Consider the following 22,688-nt stretch of genomic DNA (forward strand, 5'->3'; position numbering starts at 1 on the left):
ATCTTTTGGCTTCCTGGGCCACATTGGAAGAATTACTGTGTTGGGCCACACATAAGATACACTAACACTAATAGTAGCCAATAACCTTTTAAAAATTGCAAAAAATACATCTCATTTTGTGAAAGTTTATAAATTTGTGTTGGGCCACATTCAGAGCCATCCTGGGCCACATGCAAGCCATGTGTTCAACAAGCTTGATCTAAACATTTATTAAAATTATACACTGCATTTCAAGATACAAACATGTCATAAAAATGTTTTAACATCTTTAAGGATATTTGAATATGTACTACCACATAGCTATGATAATAGGTATGTAGATTGGTGCTCTATTAGAATTACGTACAATTCCAATGAGAATGCAAATGAGAAAACAGTGAATTTTGATTAGGCATGCTGAAAAGATTTTGTGGAAGCCAAAATGTTTGAGCTAGATCTTAAATAATGTACAAGCTTTTCATCTTTAAGATTTAGGCAGAGGCCGGGCGCGGTGGCTCACGCTTGTAATCCCAGCACTTTGGGAGGCTGAGGCGGGCGGATCACGAGGTCAGGAGATCGAGACCACGGTGAAACCCCGTCTCTACTAAAAATACAAAAAATTAGCCGGGCGTGGTGGCGGGCGCCTGTAGTCCCAGCTACTCGGAGAGGCTGAGGCAGGAGAATGGCGTGAACCCGGGAGGCGGAGCTTGCAGTGAGCCGAGATTGCGCCACTGCACTCCAGCCTGGGTGACAGAGCAAGACTCCGTCTCAAAAAAAAAAAAAAAAAAAAAGATTTAGGCAGAGAAGGGCTAGACATTCTTGAGAATCAACAGACGGTCTGTGGTTAACGTAAAAGGGAGAAAATCGGCAGTTGATTGAAAAGTCAATTGGTTGTCCTTCAGTGCTTGCTACAGAATGGACATAATTTTGAATATTGTGGGGGAGGAAGGAGCCACTAAATGTTTTTGGTGCTTTATGGCATCAGTACTTGTTAAGAGTCCAAACTCTGCCACTACTGTGAAGTCATTGATGGGAGTGATTAGAAAATGGTGACAAGGAAACCTATTTAGATGTTGTAATAGGTCAGGCAATAAATTATAAAACCATGCATGTTCTGAACTTTAGGAACTGTGAATAGAAAGGAATACAACAGTCAACCAATTTTTGACAAGGCCACCAAGAAGACACAATGGGGAAAGGATAGCCTCTTTAAGAAATGGTGTTGGGAGGCTGAGCGCAGTGGCTCACCCTGTAATCCCAGCACTTTGGGAGGCCAAGGCAGGCAAATCACCTGAGGTCAGGAGTTCGAGGCCAGCCTGGCCAACATGGTGAAACCCCATTTCTATAAAAATACTAAAATTAGCCAGGCGTGGTGGCAGGTGCCTGTAATCCCAGCTACTCGGGAGGTGGAGGCTGCATTGAGCCAAGATCACACCATTGCACTCCAGGCTGAGTGACAGAGCGAGACTCTTGTCTGAAAAAGAAAAAAGAAATGGGAAAACTGGATACCCACCTGCAAAAGAATGAAACTGGACCTTTACACCATACATGAAAGTTAACTCAAAATAGATTAAAGACCTAAACTTAATACCTGAAATGATAAAAGTGCTGAAAGAAAACAGGAAAAGCTCCTCGATATTGGCTATGGCATTGGTTTTTTGGCCATCACACCACAAGCATAGGCAACAAAAGCTAAAATAAATAACTAAGACTACATTGAACTAAAAGGCTTCTGTACCGCAAAAGAAAGAAACAGCAAAATGAAAGGCAGACTACAGGTTGGGAGAAAATATGAAAAACATCTGATAAGAGGTTAATATTTAAAATATACAAAGAACTTATACAAAGTAGCAAAAAAAAATGAATAACCCAATTTAAAAAAAATGGGTGGAAGACCTGAATAGACATTTCTCAAAGAAGACACAAAATGTCCAACCAGGTATATGAAAAGGTGCTCAACGTTGCAATCAGGGAAATGTAAATCAAAACCACAATAAAATATCACTTCACACCTGTTAGGATGGCTGTTATCAAAAAGTGAGTATTGGCAAGAATGTAGAGAAAAGAGAATCCTTTATTCCATGGGCTGCCGAGTGAATGTTGTGTTAGCAGACAGGAAAACAACAGTCATCTCTTTGTACATCTTCATCAGAGCACTTGAGCAGTAATATTTTGAAAGGAATCTTTTTTTCTTGAACAAGTCTCAAAAGTTGTCTTAAAATATTCCATAAATCGTACTGTAAACAGACGTTTTGTCATCCAGGCTTTATTATTGGGCAGTGTAGATTTAGCATAATTTCTTAAGGGCCCACAGAATGGCAGATGATTATTGGCTTCAGCCTACAGTCACCAGCTGTGTTAGCCCCCCAAAAAGAGTCAGCCTGTTCTTTGAAGCCAGGCATTGCCACCTTTTCTTTCTAGCTATGAAAATCTTAGATGGCATCCTCTTCCAATATAGGGCTGTTCCATCTACATTGAAAATCTATTGTTTAGTGTATTCACTTTCATCAGTGATCTTAGAGCTTCTGAGTAACTTGCTACAGCTTCTATATCAGCATTTCCAGCATCACCTTGCACTTTGTTGTTATAAAGATGGCTTCTTTCCTTAAACTTGATGAACCAGCCTCTGCTAGCTTCCAAGTTTTCTTCTGCAGCTTCCTCACCTCTCTCAAGATTGATAGAATTAAAGGACCTTGTTCTGGATTAGGCTTTGGGTAAAGGGAATGTTGTGGCTGGTTGGATTTTCTATCCATATCACTCAGACTTTCTCCATATCAGCAATATGGCTGCTTTGCTTTCTTATTCGTGCATTCACTGGAGTGACTTTTCTGTTTTTTTGTTTGTTTGGTTGGTTTTGTTTGAGACAGGGTCTTACTCTGTCACCCAGGCTGGAGTGTATTGCCACGATCTCAGCTCAGTACAGCCTCAACCTCCCAGGCTCAACCGATTCTCCCACCTCAGCCTCCTAAGTAGCTGGGACAGTAGATGCATGCCACCATACTTGGCTAATTTTTGTGGATTTTTTTTTTTTTTCTTTCAGAGATAAGGTTTTGCCATCCAAGGCTAGTCCAAGTGTTGGGATTACAGGTGTGAGCCACTGTGCCCAGTGAGAATGGCACTTTTTCTATTGGTGGAACTTTGCCTTTGCCTTTAGAACATGGTTACTGGTTTGGCGCAAGAGGCCTACATTTTGGCCTGTCTCGGCTTTGATATGCCTTTCTTACTAAGCTTAATCATTTCTAGTTTTTGTTTTGTTTTTTTGAGACGGAGTCTCTGTTGCCCAGGCTGGAGTGCCGTGGCACAGTCTTGGCTCACTGCAAGCTCCGTCTCCTGGGTTCACGCCATTCTCCTGCCTCAGCCTCCCCAGTAGGTGGGACTACAGGCACCGGCCACCATGCCCGGCTCATTTTTTGTATTTTTAGTAGAGATGGGGTTTCGCTGTGTTAGCCAGGATGGTCTTGATTTCCCGATCTCATGATCCACCTGCTCAGCCTCCCAAAGTGCTGGGATTACAGGTGTGAGCCACCGTGCCCGGCCTAATCATTTCTAGTTTTTAAAGTGAGACACATGTGACTCTTCCTTTCAGTTGAACAATTAGAGGCCATTGTGGGGTTATTAATTGTCATAAGTTCAATATTATTGTGTCCCAGAGACTAGGAATACCCCAGGAGAGGGGGAGAGATGGGCGAATAGCCAGTTGTTCAGTGGAGTAGTCAGAATACCCAACATTTATCAATTAAGTTTTCTGTCTTATACAAGTGCAGTTTGTGGTACCACAAAACAAGTGCAATAGTAATGTCAAAGATCAGAGATCATTATAGCAGATATGAAAAAGTTTGAAATGCTGTGAGAATTACCAAAATGTGACACCAAGATATGAAATGACTACATGACTGTTGGAAAAATTGAATTAATAGATTTGCTCAACATGGGGTGGCTACACACCTTCAATTTTTTGTTTTTGTTTTGAAAAGGTAGTACCTGTGGCATGCAGTAAAGCAAAGTGCAGTGAAGTGAAGTATGCCTGTGTAGTCTTTATACTGTAAGGACTTTTTTTTTTTTTTTTTTTTGAGACTTGCTCTGTCACCCAGGCTGGAGTGCAGTGGCACGATCTTGGCTCACTGCAAGCTCCGCCTCCCGGGTTCACGCCATTCTCCTGCCTCAGCCTCTCTGAGTAGCTGGGACTACAGGCGCCCACCACCACGCCTGGCTAATTTTTTTGTATTTTTAGTAGAGACGGGGTTTCACCGTGGTCTCGATCTGACCTCGTGATCTGCCCGCGTCAGCCTCCCAAAGTGCTGGGATTACAAGCGTGAGCCACCGTGCCCGGCCAGAACTTAACACATTTTGTCACAAATTGTATTTGTTGACCTTTGTGTACTAAGAGATATAAAAGATCATTATCAATGATATCATAAATTGTATCTAAATTTTATATATTGTGATCACCATCAATTTGGCAATTTACTTTTTTTTTTTTTTTTTTTTTTTTTTGAGATAGAGTCTTGCTTTGTCGCCCAGGCTTGGAGTGCAGTGGCACAGTCTCGGCTCACTGCAACCTCTGCCTCCCAGGTTCAAGTGATTCTCCTCCCTCAGCCTTCCAAGTAGCTGAGATTACAGGTGCACGCCACCATGCCTGGCTAATTTTTTTGTAATTTTAGTAGAGACGGGGTTTCACCGTGTTGACCAGGTGGGTCTCAAACTCCTGACCTCAAGTGATCTGCCTGCCTTAGCCTCCCAAAGTGCTGGGATTACAGGCTTGAGCCACCATGTGTGGCCTGGCAATTTACTTTCTATTCCAGCATTTAGAAGGGCTGGGGAGCTAGTGAAAGGGGAACAAATTATTTAGATGACGCAATTATCTAATGTTGACACAGAAGCAAAGTTGTGGTATCATAATAAAACACACACAGTTATTACCACATTAACTATTGACATTTGGGGAAGTTATTTCTGTTTCTCTCATCTATCATTATTTGTTACCCATTCTGTTAACCCTGGGGCAACCTGGAAAATGGAGAAAAGCAGTCCACAAAAGGCAGACTAATTGTGGGATAAAACAAGTGAGTTACTAGAGTCATTAAGGAAAGGAGGAGGCACTGGTGTAAAATCGATAAGCATAAGAATTGGCTGGGCACAGTGGCTCACTCCTATAGTCCCAGTACTTTGAGAGGCCAAGGCGGGTGGATCACTTGAGGTCAGGAGTTTAAGCCCAGCCTGGTCAACATGGCAAAACCCTTTCTCTACTAAAAAATAAAAAATACAAAAAATTAGCTGGGCAGCTACTCAGGAGGAGGAGGCCGGAGAACCGCCTGAACCTGGGAGGCAGAGGTTGCAGTTAACCGAGATCATGCCATTGCACTCCAGCTTGGAGGATGAAGCAAGACTCTGACTCAAAAAAAAAAAAAAAAGGCATAGTAATTACAATATTGAAACACATCAGATATATTAAAGTTCATGAGTTGATGGTGGATACTTCATAAAAGAAATTAGGGGGTCTCATTTATCCTATTCTACCTAAATTATTCTGAGTATTTAATATGAGGCATTCTAATAAATGAATGATAAAATTAGAATATTACCGTTTTGCCATTCTTAATGAATTAATGGATCTAGACAGTATTCCATGATTGGCTGCTAACATAACCAGTAGACATGATGGGTCTTATGGTAAAAGTATTCACATCTACCTATTTATAGGACAAGGGGACAAGGGATTTGTTAAACCCAGTGGGTCAGGGATGGGAAGTTCATTTAGCAAATTTCAAACTGGGAATTTCTACAGCTCATTAAGCTGGTTTCTTCAGATTTAAGAGTGAAAATGAGTCTTGAGACATATTAGGCCATGGTAAGTTACGGATTTGTTTGGATCCTGATTTGGACAAACTACTTTTTAAAGTTTTGAATTGAAAACAAAGACGTTTGAACGTTAATTGGTCATTTGATGTTAAAGAATTAGTGTTAATATTTTAGGTGTGATGATGTCATTGTGGTTATATTCTAAAAAGTCTATCTTTTTAGAGCAGCGATTCTCAACCTGGGGACAGTTTGTCCCCTAGGGGATATTTGGGAATGTGTGGAAACATTTTTGGTTGTTACAGCTAGGGGGTGTTACTGGCACTGAGAGTAGAGGGAGGCCAGGAATGCTGCAAAACATCCTGTAGTCCCCAGGCCAGCCCCCACAACAAAGAATTATCCAGCTCACAGGGTCAAAGTTACTAACTTTGTTTTACAGATGCACTTGATATGAATGAAATAATACCATCTTTCAGTTTTGTTTTAAAATAATGTGAGGTTTAGGATAGATGGTAATAGGTAAAAGATTAGCCATGGACTACTGACCTGCATAATGGAAAGATCAAGGTTCATTAACATTACTTTTCTACTTTTGTATGTGTTTAGATTTTTTCATAAGAAACATTTAAAAAATTATTTTAATAGGGCTGCGGTGGTATGCAATTGTAGTTCCAGATACTCAGAAGGCTGAGGCAAGAGTATTGCATGAGGTCAGGAGTTTGAGGCCTCAGTGCACAATGATCACGCCTGTGAACAGCCACTATACTCTAACCTGGGCAACACAGCAGGACTCCACCTCTTAAAAAAAAAAAAGTATCGGAATGCCAAATGTAAAGATAGATGAAAATATGTTGTCTTTTACCGCTGCAGGCCCTGTTAAACCTGGCAGAGCGACTGGGAGAGGCAAAGCCTCGTGGACTGACTAAAGCAGATATTGAACAACTTCCTTCTTACCGGTTCAATCCTAACAACCACCAGTCAGAACAGACTTTGTAAGTAAATTTTTCTGACATCATTCTGCTAAATTTCCTTTTCTACCTTTATGAAATAAAAGCTTAAGAGTCATTAAGGTAAAAGTTGGGAGAGGAAATAAAAAATTAAAAGAAAATGCTTAAGAGTCAGAGATAACTTTGATAAAGTTATCTCTATTTCATAGTCTAAACCAATGCTTGTCCAATAAGTCAATGTAGAGCTAATTAAATTAAAAATTAAATGTCTTAGTCGTACTAGCTAATGGCTGCTGTGTTGGGTGGTATGGATGTAGAACATTTCTGTCATCTTAGAAAGTTTTGTTAGGGCTGTTTTGGATTTTTATGTTGCTTAGCAATTTTGTTTCTAATTCACATTCTAGAATGTTTGTTTTCACACAAGATTGAAAATTCATGCACATAAAGTTTGAGGTTCTTACCTAAAATTTCTGCATAGTATGGGATCTTTTAAAAATAGCTTTATTGATATATAATTTACATACCATAAAATTCCACTCATTTAAAATGTACAATTCAGGCCGGGCGCAGTGGCTCACACATGTAATCCCAGCACTTTGGGAGGCTGAGGTGAGTGGATCACCTATGGTCAGGAGCTTGAGACCAGCCTGGCCAACATGGCAAAACCCTGTCTCTACTAAAAATACAAAAATTAGCTGGACATGGTGGCAGGCTCCTGTAATTCCAGCTACTCGAAAGGCTGAGGCAGGGAGAATTGCTTGAGCCCAGGAGGCGGAGGTTGCAGTGAGCCGAGATCACACCACTGCATTCCAGCCTGGGTGACAGAGCAAGACTCCATCTCAAAAAAAAATAATAATTTAAAAAGTACAATTCAGTGGTTTTTCCTATAGAGCTGTGTAACTATCACCACAATCAAATTTAGACCCGTTGCATCACCCTAAAACGAAACCCGTCACCCACTAGCAACACTCGTCATATTTCTACCTCACCTTGGTGCCTCCTCCCCATCCCCAGTCTACACTGTGTCTGTATAGATTACACATAAATGGGGTCATATAATATATGGTCTTTTTGTGTCTAGCATCTTTCACTTAGCATAACTTTTTCTATATATTGTAGCTTTTACTAGTAAGTCGTTTCTTTTTATGGCCAAATAATATTCCATTGTATAGATCATATTTTTTTTTTCATCAGTGGATGGACATTTGGGTTTCTGCTTTGGACATTGAATAATGCCAAGGCTAAATAATGGCTTTGAATCACTCTATATTGTCTATTTTTTTTTTTATTATTATAGCCAGTCTAGTGGTTGTGAAGTGATATTTCCTGCAGATTTGATTTGCATTTCCCTGATGGCTAATGACCTTGAGTGTCTTTTCGTGTGCTGCCAGCCATTTGTGTACCCTCTTTTCAGAAATGTCTATTCTGACCCTTGCTTCGTTTTCCATAAATTGGTTTGTCTTTGTATTATTGAATTGTAGAAGTTCTGTACATATTATAGATCTCACCAGATAAATTATCTTCAAAAATGTCTTCCCTCAGAACAGGGATCTCTGAGGAACAGAATAATAAAAAGTGTAAAAAAATATTTTGCCATTCTGTGGATTGTTGAGTTTTTCAGTGATGTCCTTTGAAGCACAAAATGTTTAAATTTTGATTTTGGTTTATTTCAGCCTACACTCAGCCCTCTGTATTCAACCAACCAAAGATTGAAAATATTCAGGAAAAAATAAAAATAGAAAATAACAATAGAGCAATACATAGTACAAATAAAGAACAATACAGTATAACAACTATTTACATAGCACTTACATTGTATTAGGTATTACAGTGATGATTTTAAAGTAGGAGGGTGTGCATAGGTCACAAATACTATACCATTGTATATAAAGGATTTGAACATCTGCAGATTTTGGTATCCATTGCGGGTCCTAGAAATCAATCCCCCCAAATACTGAAGAACAACTGCATTTCTTTTTTTGTTGTTAATTCTTGTGCTTTTTAATGTCATCTCCAAGAAACCATTGTCTAATCCAAGGTCATGAAGATTTACTGTGTTTTCTTCCAAGAGGTTAATAGTTCAGCTCTTAACACTGAAGTTTTTGATCCATTTGAGTCAGGTTTTATATATGGTATGAGGGTAGGGGTCCACCTTTATTCTTTTGTATGTGGACATCCAGTTGTTCCAATACCATTTTTTTTTTAAATAGTATAGAATCTTTGGTATTAAGATTGACTTGATGTTAACTGGAAATCTTCTTGCTAATCTGTCAGCAAAGCAAAACTCTTACTGTCTTAACATCACAATTTTTTCAGGGTATTGGTTGATAATTTTGTTTAAGTGACATTTTGATAACAGAATAAATTATCTTGTAGGTTTCAATAGTTGTAACAATAGAAAACCATCTGGTTTTGTGGTGAAATGATCTTTTTGCTTTTTTTAGGTGTGTAGTATGCATGTGTGATTTTGAGTCAAGGCAGCTGCTTAGAGTCTTACCCTGTAACCACGAGTTCCATGCCAAGTGTGTTGACAAATGGCTTAAGGTAAAGTGATGACATCTTTAAAGGAAATGACATTGAATTTTCTATTTTATTGACCACAGGTTAATTAGCGTAAGTTCGTAGCTCAGTGGACAGGAAGGAAGACAAAATGGAAACACAGCTTTCAGTATGATCTCTGCAAATGAGGAGAAAAGGCCAGTAAAAATTAACTGCAGTCAACAACATAGGAGTGACTATACAAAACCCAAAATGGATGACCTCTTGACAATCAGTATGTCCTTTTTCATGGTATATAGGGACAAGGCCCGAACTTGCTAGGCCACAGTTTGAGAGTTTAGAAGGCTACCTAATTATAGCTCTATTGTCAGAGGTTTGCATGGAGAAAAATACATCTAGTGTTTTTATTTAATTCTGACCATTTTCTCCTTTGTATATATGAACAAAAGCACAAAGGACACCAATCTTAAGAGTGGCTATGACAGGGTGAAATTATTGCAGGGGCCTCTTTTTTTATATATATTTTTTGAAACAGGGACCCAGTCTGGAGTGCAGTGGTACAGTCATGGCTCAGTGTAGCCTTGACATCCCAGGCTCAAGCGAGACAGGGTGTCACTGTGTTGCCCAGACTGGTCTTGAACTCTTGGGCACAAGCAATCCTCCCACCTCAGCCTCCCAAAGTGTTGGGATTATATACTGCACCTGGCTACTTAATGTTTTAAAAAAAAAGTTTACAAAAGCTGCTTTTTTACTCTTCATAGTTTCATAGTCTCAAATTGTAACAGTAGAATAAAAATGTGATACAGTAAAAGAATTTTAATAGGCTGGGTGCAGTGGCTCCATGACTATAAAGAAAATTATTATATAGTCAAATTTATGTTATTTTTTAAATTAAGTGTTCCGGTTTGGATAAAACTAGATAACCTTACAATTTGGTGAGGAAGATAGAGTTAAAGTCAGTTCTGAGGGAGCACAGTTCCAGAGTATCTAGCTTAGCCCAAACTCAATCCTGAAGACAAAGAGTCTTAAATTATTTTAAAAGGAAAGCATTATATGTGTAAATCCCTGACACGTGCAGACAGAGAATCAGAAAACCACAAGTTCCATGTGGCTGATAGTTGGAATGTGAGGAAGAGTGGGAAAAGAAAAGGTGTTCAGAGATAAAATCAATGACCGGCTTGTTGTGAAGTCACTCTGAAGCGTAAAGGAGTTTAGGTGTGATCCTGAAGGCATTTGGGAAGGATATAACAGACTGTGTTTTAGAAGGATTTCTGGCCACTGTTGGAGGATGGAATAAAAGAGGTAATTTCTGAGAGACAGGGAGATAGAATAAAGACATGGTGGGCCAGAGGATGGATAGTGGCAACTAGATGAAAAGAGGGACTGATTTGAGAATTACTATAATGCAGAAATAAGATTATGTGCTGAATAATGGGTTGTAGGAAGTAGGAGAGCAGGTGATGCTTATGTTTCTGGCATTAGTAACTCCACAAATTATGGTCCCATTTGTTGAAATGGAGAAAGCAAATTTAGTAGCCAGGGAACAGGTGAGTAAGTAGAGCTATCAGTATAGTGTCAGTCACCTATTTTACAATCAAGCTTTCCTCGGTACCACTAAATGTTTTCTGTGTCTTCATTAAGAATAGCCAAGGGGCCAGGAATGGTGACTCAGGCATGTAATCCCAACATTTTGGGAGGCAAAGGCAGGAGGATCATTTGAGGCCGGCAGTTTGAGACCAGCCTGGGCAACTTAGTGAAACCCGTCTTTTAAATTGGCTGGGTGTGGTGGCACACACCTGTTAATCCTAGGTTTTCAGGAAGCTGAAGCAGGAGGATCACTTAGGCCCAGGAGTTCAAGTCTGTAGTGAGCTGTAGTCATGCCACTGCACTCCTGTGGGCAACAGGGTTTAACTCTGTCTCAAAAAAGGGGGAAAAAAAAAGACTAACCAAGCTTTTACTTTAATGTCAGTTGTTAACTTGGTCCAAAATGGCGAATAGTAATCTTGTTTATATATTTTAACAGACCTACTAAAAATCATTCATGGCGGCCAGGTGCGGTGGCTCACGCCTGTAATCCCAGCACTTTGGGAGGCCATGGTGGGTGGAATCACCCGAGGTCAGGAGTTTGAGACCAGCCTGACCAACATGGTGAAACCCCGTCTCTACTAAAATACAAACATCAGCCAGGCATGGTGGTGGGCACCTGTAATCTCAGCTGCTCGGGAGGCTGAGACAGGAGAATCGCTTGAACCCAGGAGGTGGTGGTTGCAGTGAGTTGAGATCGTGCCATTGCACTCCAGCCTGGGCAACGAGAGCGAAACTCCATCTCAAAAAAAAAATTCCGGCCGGGCGCGGTGGCTCACGCTTGTAATCCCAGCACTTTGGGAGGCCGAGGCGGGCGGATCACGAGGTCAGGAGATCGAGACCACGGTGAAACCCCATCTCTACTAAAAATACAAAAAATTAGCCGGGCATGGTGGCGGGCGCCTGTAGTCCCAGCTACTCGGAGAGGCTGAGGCAGGAGAATGGCGTGAACCCGGGAGGCGGAGCTTGCAGTGAGCCGAGGTTGCGCCACTGCACTCCAGCCTGGGTGACAGAGCAAGACTCCGTCTCAAAAAAAAGAAAAAATTCCTGGACTAATTCGGAGGTTTGTGGGTTAAAAAAAGACAAAAATTGCTTTGTACCTCTTCAGAGGAAGAAAGAATGTAAAAACTGTGGGAAGTAAAAGTAGTTCCATTGCTTTGAATGTGTGTCATTGTATATGTCACAATTTAAACAAGTTTTCCCTTTTGTTTTGTAGGCAAATCGTACTTGCCCAATTTGCCGAGCTGATGCTTCAGAAGTGCATCGGGATTCAGAATGACCAACCTAAGAAGCACAAATTTAGTTTGGGTGTTCCTCATCACATGTATATACGGACTATCCATTGAACTTAATCTGTGTGGCTTCCAGCCCTCCCTTTACCAAAAGGGTCAATGGACCTTTCTTTGCACTGTGTGACTTAATCAACTATAAAAGCTTACAATTAGTCTTCACAGTTATGGGATTGTTATACTAACCGTGTGATTGGAACTCCAAAGACTTTTTCTTTAGCTTAATTTTGTGTGTGCACTAACATTCCCTGGTTTTTGTGTGATCATTCCGAGTGTTGCTGCAAGATTACAGTGGACGTGATCTTTTAGCATGTGCTTTTATAAAAAGTGGTAGCTACAGATGATATAGCAATCTACCTTATATAGAGCCTTCAGAAACTGTGAGTGGAAATGAATGCAGCGTATGACTGTTGGTGATAAGTGTATCTGTGTGAGAGTGTGCAACTACTTGTGTGAGGGCATGGTAGCTAACGTGTGTATGAGATCCTATATACCAGCATGTACCAAGAATGTGTGTGTAGTTTTAATTATGCTGCAATGTATAATCTGGTGTGTTATTTAAACAGCACTAGTACTGTACACTGGTTTTTTTCCCCTTGTGTTTGCTGTTGCACACTGATTGCTGAGGGTGCATCAATTACAAGCATTGAATACTCCATCCCCTTCCCTCCCAGTGAATGGAATGAGAAAAGCCTTCTTCCTTTGCTTCAGGCAGCTGTCACCTTCTCTTTATTGGTGGTCCTAAGTGGGTCACCTAAGAAAAAAAAAAAAGTGTAACAAATTCTCACTCCATGAACGTGATTTTTTTGATTCTGTTGTGGAAATTTTTAAATCTCCAACTTGCTGTTTCCAAAAAGAAGGTGCAATATCATATATAATCAGTTAGCAATATTAGCATTTCAATCAATGATTTGAATGTTGATACTTTTTTTTCCTTTACATTTCCAGTAAGTTTCTTACAGAAAGTACCTGTGATTTTTTTTAATGTTTAGATTTGTAGTCTATTCTGAAGATATTTGATTAATATATTTCTAAGAAGACCACTAGTCCCATGAAGTCTCACCTTGTTGACTTCCACCAGAACAAAACCTGTTAATTCAGCTTGACTTCTGATGTGTGTTCTGTGTTCAAGCTCCTGTGGGCAACTCAATTGTTTTAAGAAAACTGTATTTCTGTTCATATTAATTCACTTGCCAGACTCCAATTCTGAAAGTTGTCTAGTTCTTCCTTCATCACATGTGCTTCTCATCGAAACCCTTGTTTCAGGATGGATCAAGTGCTGTTACAGCTCATGTTCCTTAGACCTGATTTGTTTTGATGTTTTATTGCTTTTCCTTTTAATTTTTGTTTGAGAAAAGTTTGATACAACAGGTGTCCAGAATACTTGCAGTATAAATGAAGATTTGATTTTTGTATAAAAAAATAATGCTGTTAAACAGGAATTGACCTTCATTTAGTTGATCTAATACATAGCTGTATGGGGTTTTTTTTAGTGAGTTCTTTGAGCATAATTCACTTTAAAGTCATTTTTCCAGCAATGTTTAAATTACTTTCTCATTCTTTTAGTGTATTCAACATTGTCTGCCTCTTCCTGCAGTTGATGTAATTGCTTTGTTTGCAATAGCACAAGCTGCATTATTCCAGTCAGGACTCTGATAACTTGCTGCCAGCCCCACTCAACTTTCAGTTGGCTCTGTGTCAGTTTTCCACTCAGTGTTAACTACTTGTTACTGCCATGCTGCTTGCCCTCCCTTGAAGTGTCTATAAGCTCATCACAGCCTAGAGTTAAGTAAAGTCAATTCACAGAAGCACAATTTTGTCCTTTTCGAGACACTGTTGCCTCTATCTAGTCCTACAAGTAGGGTTTTGCATACTCTGTTTGCCCCTAGGTTGTCAGTGCATCAGAAATACTTATAAACAGTGGTAAAAATGCACATGGTTAATGCACATGTTACTTTTAAATCATTAGGATATCCCTCACCTGTTCCTGATGAATAAAAAGTGTGTTAAAGACCAAAATTCTTGGCATAATAATCAGCTACATACAGATCACATATAGTTTAATCTTTTTTAATGAAAAAAAATCATGTTTAAAATGGCAAAAGCCCATCTTATACACTTTTATATAGCTGCAAAAAATTTATATCTGTACAGATCTAACAACACTACTACACTCAGTATTCATTTTATTGAAGCATGCAAGTAAAGCACTTTTTCTAATTTATATAGAGGTACCTAATTAACACAGCACATTGTACTAATGACTAGGAGTAGCAGCTTTTTCTTGCCTCCCTCTATGAATTCTTATAATGTCCTTTTTTCTGTAAATTTTTGAGAGGCAGTTGGCAATTTAGGAGGCAGCAGGGTCTGTTTTGGTAAAATCTTGAATTTCGTTGTTGCACTCTTGTGAATGATCTTTGGGAATGTCTTGTCTTTGCATGGGGCTCATGGAGGTGTGTGCAGACTTGCTTGTTGTGGTTAGTGTGTATCAGGAACACACGCACAGGTGTTCTGACCAGCTCAGGCTTGCCGCAGTGAGCAACTTTGTGGCTAGCAAAAGAGAACAGTTTGTGCCCAGCCAGTCACCTTGGGTGATGCACCAGATAGCAGGCAGATGTTGGTTTGTTGGCCTTCGTCCACTTTCCTCCTAAAATAATATTGGCTTTACCATCTTAACTCAGCTGTGGGTTTTTTGTGGGTTCTTGTTTGTTTTTTGGCATGAATTGTCATCTTTGGTGTTTTTTTAACCCCCACTCCTCAAAAAAATAAGGCCTCCAGGTATCAAGATCTCATATTAGGATTTTCTGTCCTTAATTTTTTGAGCAAAATCTGGAAAATGTGAAAGCATATTTAGATTTTATATACTATCTGAAATGTGATTTGTTAAGATTCTTAAATTTGGGCCTCTTAGAATAATTTTGAATGAGATTTACGGACTCACTTGTGAAAATATTTTTCACAGATATCTTTGGGCCTTTTCATTAGAAAGCTGTTTGTCCCCCTGTTGGTACATTTGGTTACCTCATTTTGCCGTTTCAGATTGTGAAAGCTCACGGGTGTTTTTTGGAATCATTTGCTGAGTCATTTTCTCAAATCATATTCCATTGTATCAGTTAACATAGTTTTAAATGTATGTATTATAAATATCTGTAACCAAATCATTTGAAGGCTTGATAAATTTTTAACAAAGTTTGTACATTTTTTATGAAAGTTACTAGTAATGCTTTACTAAGTAGTGCAATGAATTTTTATTTTTAATCCCTGTGCCCAATTTTGGAGTTGAGAGGGTTGTTGGTAATAAATGTATGATGTACACTTAAAACATCTGTTGTGTTTCATGTCATTGTGTTAGGGATGGGGAAGGGTTGTATATGCATGGGGATGGGGAGAGAGCAGCAGGAAGATAGAGCTGGGTTGAATTACTGGCTGCTAGATTCTGTATTTCTGCATTTGCGTAAACAACTTAGAAATGCAAAAGTAACTAGCATTGTAACATATGGTACCTATTTATAGATATATAATTTTTTTTTTTTTTTTTTTTTTGAGACAGAGTCTCACTCTGTCACCCACGCTGGGGTGCAGTGGCTCAATCTCGGCTCACTAACCTCTGCAGCCCTGGTTCAAGCGAGTCTCCTGCCTCAGTCTCCCAAGTAGCTGGTATCCCGCCACCATGCCCAGCTAATTTTTGTATTTTTAGTAGAGACGGGGTTTCACCATCTTGGCCAGGCTGGTCTTGAACTCCTGACCTCGCGATCCACCCACCTCACCCTCCCAAAGTGCTGGGATTACAGGCGTGAGCCACCGCGCCCGGCCATATTTATATTTTTATAAAGGCCAAGAAGATAGCAGAAAGTATAGCCAAACGTGGTATATGCATATTGAACAGTAGAGATACGTAAGTAGAGCCTGGCAACATAACGAGACCCCCATCTGTACAAAAATGTTTTAAAAATTAGCTGGGCCTGGTGGCGCACACCTATAGTCCCAGCTACTTGGAAGTCTGAGGTTGGAGGATCACTTGAGCCCAGGAATTTGAGGTTACAGTGAGCTATATTTGTGCCACTGCGCTCCATCCTGGGCAATAGCAAGAAGACCCTGTCTCTTCAGGAAAAATAAAAAAAAGGCTGGGTGTGGTGGCTCACACCTGTAATCCCAGCACTTTGGGAGGCTGAGTTGGGCGGATCATGAGGTCAGGAGTTCAAGACCAGCCCGGCCAACCTGGTGAAACCCTGTCTCACTAAAAATACAAAAATTAGCCAGGCATGGTGGCACATGTCTGTAATCCCAGCTACTTGGGAGGCTGAGGCAGGAGAATCGCTTGAACCAGGGAGGTGTAGGTTGCAGTGAGCCAAGGTCATGCCACTGTACTCCAGCCTGGGTGACAGCAAGACTCCATCTTGGGAAGGGGGGAAAAAAAAAGATACACGTAGGTAACTAGAATTCAACTAGAGTTCTTTCTACAAGACTGCAATAGACAACTAGTTAGATTTGTCCACATTAGCTACAGTTTATATACAACTTACTGTCAACATAATATGGAAAGAGGAGCTTCTGCTTGTCATTTTCCACATGTTTAATAGTTTTCTTTGACTAAAAAAGGAAGGAAATAAAAACAATATATATAGGCTGTATTAATTAAGATTTTACCCTCTTGACTGGCTCCAGTACTCATCTGACAGAAGTGACCACATCCTGATTTTATTCCCTCCTTTTTCCAACATACGTAGAAGAGTACTTGTGTTTAACTTTGAATGTTTCAAGAAACCCAAAACCTAATGCCATGTCTTATGACAGAGGCATTTACTGCTAAGTACCCATGCACTATCCCAAGTCACCCTACTTAAGTCATGGAGGGGCATGGTTCTGGCCAAGGGCCTGTAAGCATGGGCTATGTGGCCTTTCCATGCAGAAGCATACATAAAAGCCAGCTCTCTTCGTCTGCTTGGGTAGTGGCAGCCTGAGTCATTGCCTAGAAAAGAGTGGTGTTTTTTGTTTTGTCTTTTTCCCCTGCTCTGTCCCCCAGGCTAGAGTGCAGTGACGTGATCTCAGCTCACGGCAACTTCTGTCTCCTGGGTTCAAGTGATTCTCCTGCTTCAGCCTCCCGAGTAGCTGGGATTAAAGGCATGTGCCACGAAACCCATCTAACTTTTGTATTTTTAGTAAAGACGGGGTTTTGCCATGTTGGCCAGCCTGGTCTCAAACTCCTGACCTCAGGTGATTCACCCGCCTCAGCCTCCCAAAGTGCTGGGATTACAGGCGTGAGCCACCGCACCCGGCCAGGAGGATAAGATTCTTAGGAATGGGGTCACATCACAGCCAATGTTTAGCTCTCTTGTACACTTTAATGAACTGGATGAACAAGGCCGTTCAATAAAGTGTAATTAGCCACATGATTTTAAATTTTGTTAGTAGCCACATTAAAAAGAAAACAGTTGAAATTATTTTTAATATTCAGTCCAATATGCCAAAATATTTCTACTGTAATGTTAAGATACTTTATATTTTCTCATACCAAGTCTTTGAAATCCAGTGTGTATGTTACACTGACGATGCATCTCAATTCGGACCAGCCACATTTCAAATGCTCAGGAGCCACATGTGCATAGTGGCCAAGGTAGACGACATAGATCTAGACCAGAACTATGCAAAGTTACCTGGTTTCTAAAGAATTGAACATTACTCGTGATATCCAAGATGACTTTCTATTATTGTATGCCTTAAACTACAGTATGATTTTAAAACATTTTATTCTATGTATAGTTGAATGTAACTTTTGTTGCTACATTAGAAAATACTCATTTTTAAAGCAGTCTTAATTTCTCTGAAGCTGCCATAGATTCAAGAACAAAGCTCCTTGTTTGTCAGTAAATCTTCAGATATATTTGCTTGAATTCACAGCTATTTAAAATAATTGGGCCAGGCACAGTGGCTCCTTTCTGTAATCCCAGCACTTTGGAGGCCAAGGTGGATGGATCACTTGAGGCCAGGAGTTCAAGACCAGCCTAGCCAACATGGTGAAACCCCATCTCTACTAAAAATACAAAAAAAAAAAAAAAAAGGCCGGGCATGGTGGCTCACACCTGTAATCCCAACACTTTGGGAGGCCAAGGCAGGCAGATCATGAGGTCAAGAGATCGAGACCATCCTGGCCAACATGGTGAAACCCTGTCTCTACTAAAAATAGAAAAATTTGCTGGGTGTGGTGGCGCATGTCTGTAGTCCCAGCTACTTGGGAGGCTGAGGCAGGAGAATCATTTGAACCCAGGAGGTAGAGGTTGCAGTGAACTGAGATCGTACCACTGCACTCCAGCCTGGTGACCCAGCGAGACTCCATCTCAAAAAAAAAAAAAATGCCGGGCGAGGTAGCAGATGCCTACTGTAATCCCAGCTACTCGGGAGGCTGAGGCAGGAGAATCACTTGAACCCAGGAGGCAGAGGTTGCAGTGAGCCAAGATCATGTCACTGCACTCCAGTCTGGGCAACAGAGTGAGACTCTGTCTCAAAAATATATATATATAATTTGATCCTCATAAAATTTAGCATTCCAAAGAATTGGGGGTAGGAAACTTGAGCCCCACTTTGAGATGGAGTGGATTCTTCTTGAGATACTCTACAGCACACATACTCTTGACCTTTTCATGTATCTCTGTCTCCTAATTTGGCAGGAAATACAGGAAAAGGAAAAAACATAGTGACAGCCAGGAATATTGAATGTCACCTTATAATCTGAAAATATGTGGTAGAATTAGTTTGGATGGGCCGGGCGCGGTGGCTCACGCCTGTAATCCCAGCACTTTGGGAGGCCGAGGCGGGCGGATCACGAGGTCAGGAGATCGAGACCATCCTGGCTAACACGGTGAAACCCCGTCTCTACTAAAAAATACAAAAAAATTAGCCGGGCGAGGTGGTGGGCGCCTGTAGTCCCAGCTACGCGGGAGGCTGAGGCAGGAGAATGGCGTGAACCCCGGGGAACGGAGCCTGCAGTGAGCCGAGATCGCGCCACTGCACTCCAGCCTGGGTGAAAGAGCGAGACTCCTTCTCAAAAAAAAAAAAAAAAAAAAAAAGAGTTTGGATGTTTTCCCACTATATAGAAGTGACTTGTTCAGGAAGAAGAAATCCACATCCCCTTCAAACGTCTAGTTCTTGATCTACACATGGGAACAATACATGGTGACTGGTTAATAACCAATGGGCCACACCTAGCAGTCTGCCTAAATAAGGTGGTTATTGTATATCTTCTGGTGAAGAGTTCTCCAGTTGGGTGTGATGGCTCACACCTGTAATCTCAGCACTTTGAGAGGCTGAGTCTGGCTGATGGCTTGAGCTCAGGAGTTTGAGACCAGGCTGGTCAACATGGCGAAACCTCATCTCTACAAAAAATACAAAAAAAAAAAAAAAAAAGCCAGACGTGGTGGTGCACACCTGTAGTCCAGGCTACTAGGGAGGCTGAGGCAGGAGAATTGCCTGAGCCCAGGAGGTGGAGGCTGCAGTGAGTTCTGGTCATGCCACTGCACTCCAGCCTGGATGACAGAGTGAGGCCCTGTCTTTAAACAAACAAAAAATCTCCAAATATGTGCTGAGGCGGATTTCTGATAGTTCAAACTTAATCCTAGTATGATAGACATTTCTGTAGTCAGTGTAAGCAGTATGGTATCCAGACATCCTAACTGGCTCTTTTTCTCCTTTTCTGCTTTTGGACATTAGTACTAAACTTAAGCTGAATCAGAGGAAAATAACTACTCATCTACCAAAATAAGGCCGGTCCCCTTGCCAATAAAAAATGTGTCACTATCCATGGTGATTCACGCTCAGAATGCCCCAGGCTTGATGCCATTAAAGAGGAAAATAGGTCACATTTACTCTAATTCCAGAAGATCTACAGGAAACTGGGACCATCTCTCTGATCCAAGCTACTAAATTTTAGTTAGGGAAACAAATCAGGAAAAAGAGCTCACGTTCAGTTACTCTTGTTCAACACACACACACAGAGGTCCAGGTCCTTGCTGAGGAATATTCACAACCTAACTCGGCTCCACGAGCTTTTATTGAGCACCAGCTTATGCCAGGCAGCTCTGAAATCAGGTCTTTAGTGTATTCATTTCTTAGTGCTGCCATAACAAGTTACCACAAATGTGATGGCTTAAAGCAAAGTTATTCTCTCATAGTTGAGGCCACAAGTTAAAAGTCAAGATGTTGGCAGAGTTGGTTTTCTCTGGTGGCTCTGGGGGAGAATTCATTCCATGCCTTTCCTAGCTTCTGATGGCTGCTAGCAACCCTTGGCATATCTTGGCTTGTAGACATAACTCCCATCTCTGCTTCTATCTTCACATGGTCACCTCCCACGTGTGTATCTTCTTCAGCTGGGTGGAAGTTCCCATGCCTCCACATAGATGTCAGCAATAAGATTGGCTGTAGGGATACTTGAAAGAAAAGCCCAATTCAGGCCGGGCACGGTGGCTCATCCCTGTAATCCCAGCATTTTGGGAGGCCGAGACAGGCAGATCACACCTGAGGTTGGGAGTTTGAGACCAGCCTGACCAACACGGAGAAATCCCTTCTCTACTAAAAATACAAAATTAGCCAGGCGTGGTGGCACATGCCTGTAATCCCAGCTACTCGGGAGGCTGAGGCAGGAGAATCACTTGAGCCTGGGAGGTGGAGGTTGTGATGACCAAGATTGTGTCATTGCACTCCAGTCTGGGCAACAAGAGCAAAAAACCCCTCTCAAAAAATAAAGAGCCAGATTTGTTTCAACTCAATAAATCATTTGGATCTATTCCAACAAATGAACTTGAGACTTCAGAATGTCTCATCATAAAGGATGGCCAAAATAATTTGGCCTAGAAAATGTTAACAAAGCTCACTCATTCCTGCAGTCAAAGATAAACCTCAGTCATGCCCTCACAGATTGACTTAGAGTAGCACTGCTTCCTGGTAGGTCCATGAAGATAAATTCACTATGAAATGTATCATCAGATAGATGAGCTTAAAGGGAATAAATAGGAAGCCTACAACCTGTGTCCCACATGGAGAATCAAAATCTAATGAACCTTGAAGACATCATGCTAAGTGAAAGCAGCCAGACACAAAAGGCCACTTATTGTATGATTCTATTTTTATTATTATTTTTTTTTTTTGAGACAGAGTCTCGCTCTGTCGCCCAGGCTGGAGTGCAGTGGTGCAATCTCTGCTCACTGCAAGCTCTGCCTCCCAGGTTCACGCCATTCTCCTGCCTCAGCCTCCCTAGTAGCTGGGATTACAGGCGTTGCCACCATGCCCGGCTAATTTTTTGTATTTTTAGTAGAGACGAGGTTTCACCATGTTAGCCAGGATGGTCTCGATCTCCTGACCTCGTGATCCGCCTGTCTCGGCCTCCCAAAGTGCTGGGATTACAGGTGTGAGCCACCGTGCCTGGCCTGTATGATTCTGTTTATATGAAATGTTAAGAATTGGCAACTCTACAGAGAAAGTATTAATAGATTAGTGGTAGACTAGAGCTGAGGGGATAGTGGAGTTGAGGGTTATAATGAAAGGCTATAAGATTTCTTTGGGGGGTAATGAAAATGTTCTAAAATTGATTGTGGTGATGGATGACAACTCCAAGTATACTGGAAGCCACGGAATTCTACACAGTAAGTGGATCAGTTGTATGGTGCAATTATCTATAATTGAACTGCATCTTAATAAAGCTGCTTTTAAAAAGTATGATGACATATACCCACCAGAAAATACCTATAATTAGAAAGATTAATACCATATGTTGGTGAGGATGTGAAGCAAACAAATTCTCATCCGCTGTTGATGGTAATATAAATTGGAACAACCAATTTAGAAAACTGGTTGGCATTGTCTACTAAAGTTCATTGCGCTATAACCCAGTCATTCTTCTTCTAGGTATATTCCTAATAAAATGCATGCATATGGGCACCAAAAGGCATGTACAATAATGTTCATAGCAGGCGATAAAAGCCCAACCCTGGAAACAATCCAAATGTTTATCGACCATAGGACTGATAATAAATTATGGTTGAGCTTTACAATGGTTTTTATACAGCAAAGAGAAAACCAACTACACCAAGCAACATGGGTAAATCTTGCTAATGATTGAATAGGACCCAAAAGAACACACTCTTGTGTCTTATTCAATATACTTGTGAGAATATTCTTACAAATTGTTCCAATCATAGATATATCAACAAGCAGAATTGATCTGTGATGTGAGAAGACATGATCGTGATTACCCTAGCCAGGCGGTCGTGACCTATAGGAGCTCAGGGCATGAGGAGGCATCTGGGCTGTCAGTCATTTTTTATTTGTTGATCTACGTGCTTGGTTACACAAATGGTTCAATTGGAGAAATTCATTGTTCAATTTTCTGTATCATTTTATAAACTTTTCTTTTTTTTTTTTTTGAGTTTTGCCCTTGTTGCCCAGGCTGAAGTGCAGTGGCGCGATCTCGACTCACTGCAATGTCCACTTTCCAGGTTCAAGTGATTCTCCTGCCTCAGCCTCCCAAGTAGCTGGAACTACAGGCATGCACCACCATGCCTGGCTAATTTTTTTTATATTTTTAGTAGAGACAGGGTTTCTCCAT

General features: G+C 40.9%; 1 protein-coding gene across 27 annotated transcripts in view; it reads left to right on the forward strand.

The window, feature by feature from the left end:
* The window catches only part of RNF38 (ring finger protein 38), a 157,466-nt gene extending 142,050 nt beyond the window's left edge, over positions 1 to 15,416 (forward strand). For all 27 annotated transcript variants that reach the window (XM_055293719.2, XM_055293720.2, XM_055293723.2 and 24 more), the window contains 3 exons: positions 6,646 to 6,767; positions 9,167 to 9,266; positions 12,022 to 15,416. In XM_055293719.2, the coding sequence (XP_055149694.2) occupies positions 6,646 to 6,767; positions 9,167 to 9,266; positions 12,022 to 12,084 (285 nt within the window). In that variant the 3' untranslated portion in view covers positions 12,085 to 15,416. The remainder of the gene's footprint in view (positions 1 to 6,645; positions 6,768 to 9,166; positions 9,267 to 12,021) is intronic.
* The last annotated feature ends 7,272 nt before the right edge of the window (positions 15,417 to 22,688 follow it).

The sequence above is a fragment of the Symphalangus syndactylus genome, chromosome 9 (assembly GCF_028878055.3).
Source record: "Symphalangus syndactylus isolate Jambi chromosome 9, NHGRI_mSymSyn1-v2.1_pri, whole genome shotgun sequence".
NCBI lineage: Eukaryota > Metazoa > Chordata > Mammalia > Primates > Hylobatidae > Symphalangus > Symphalangus syndactylus.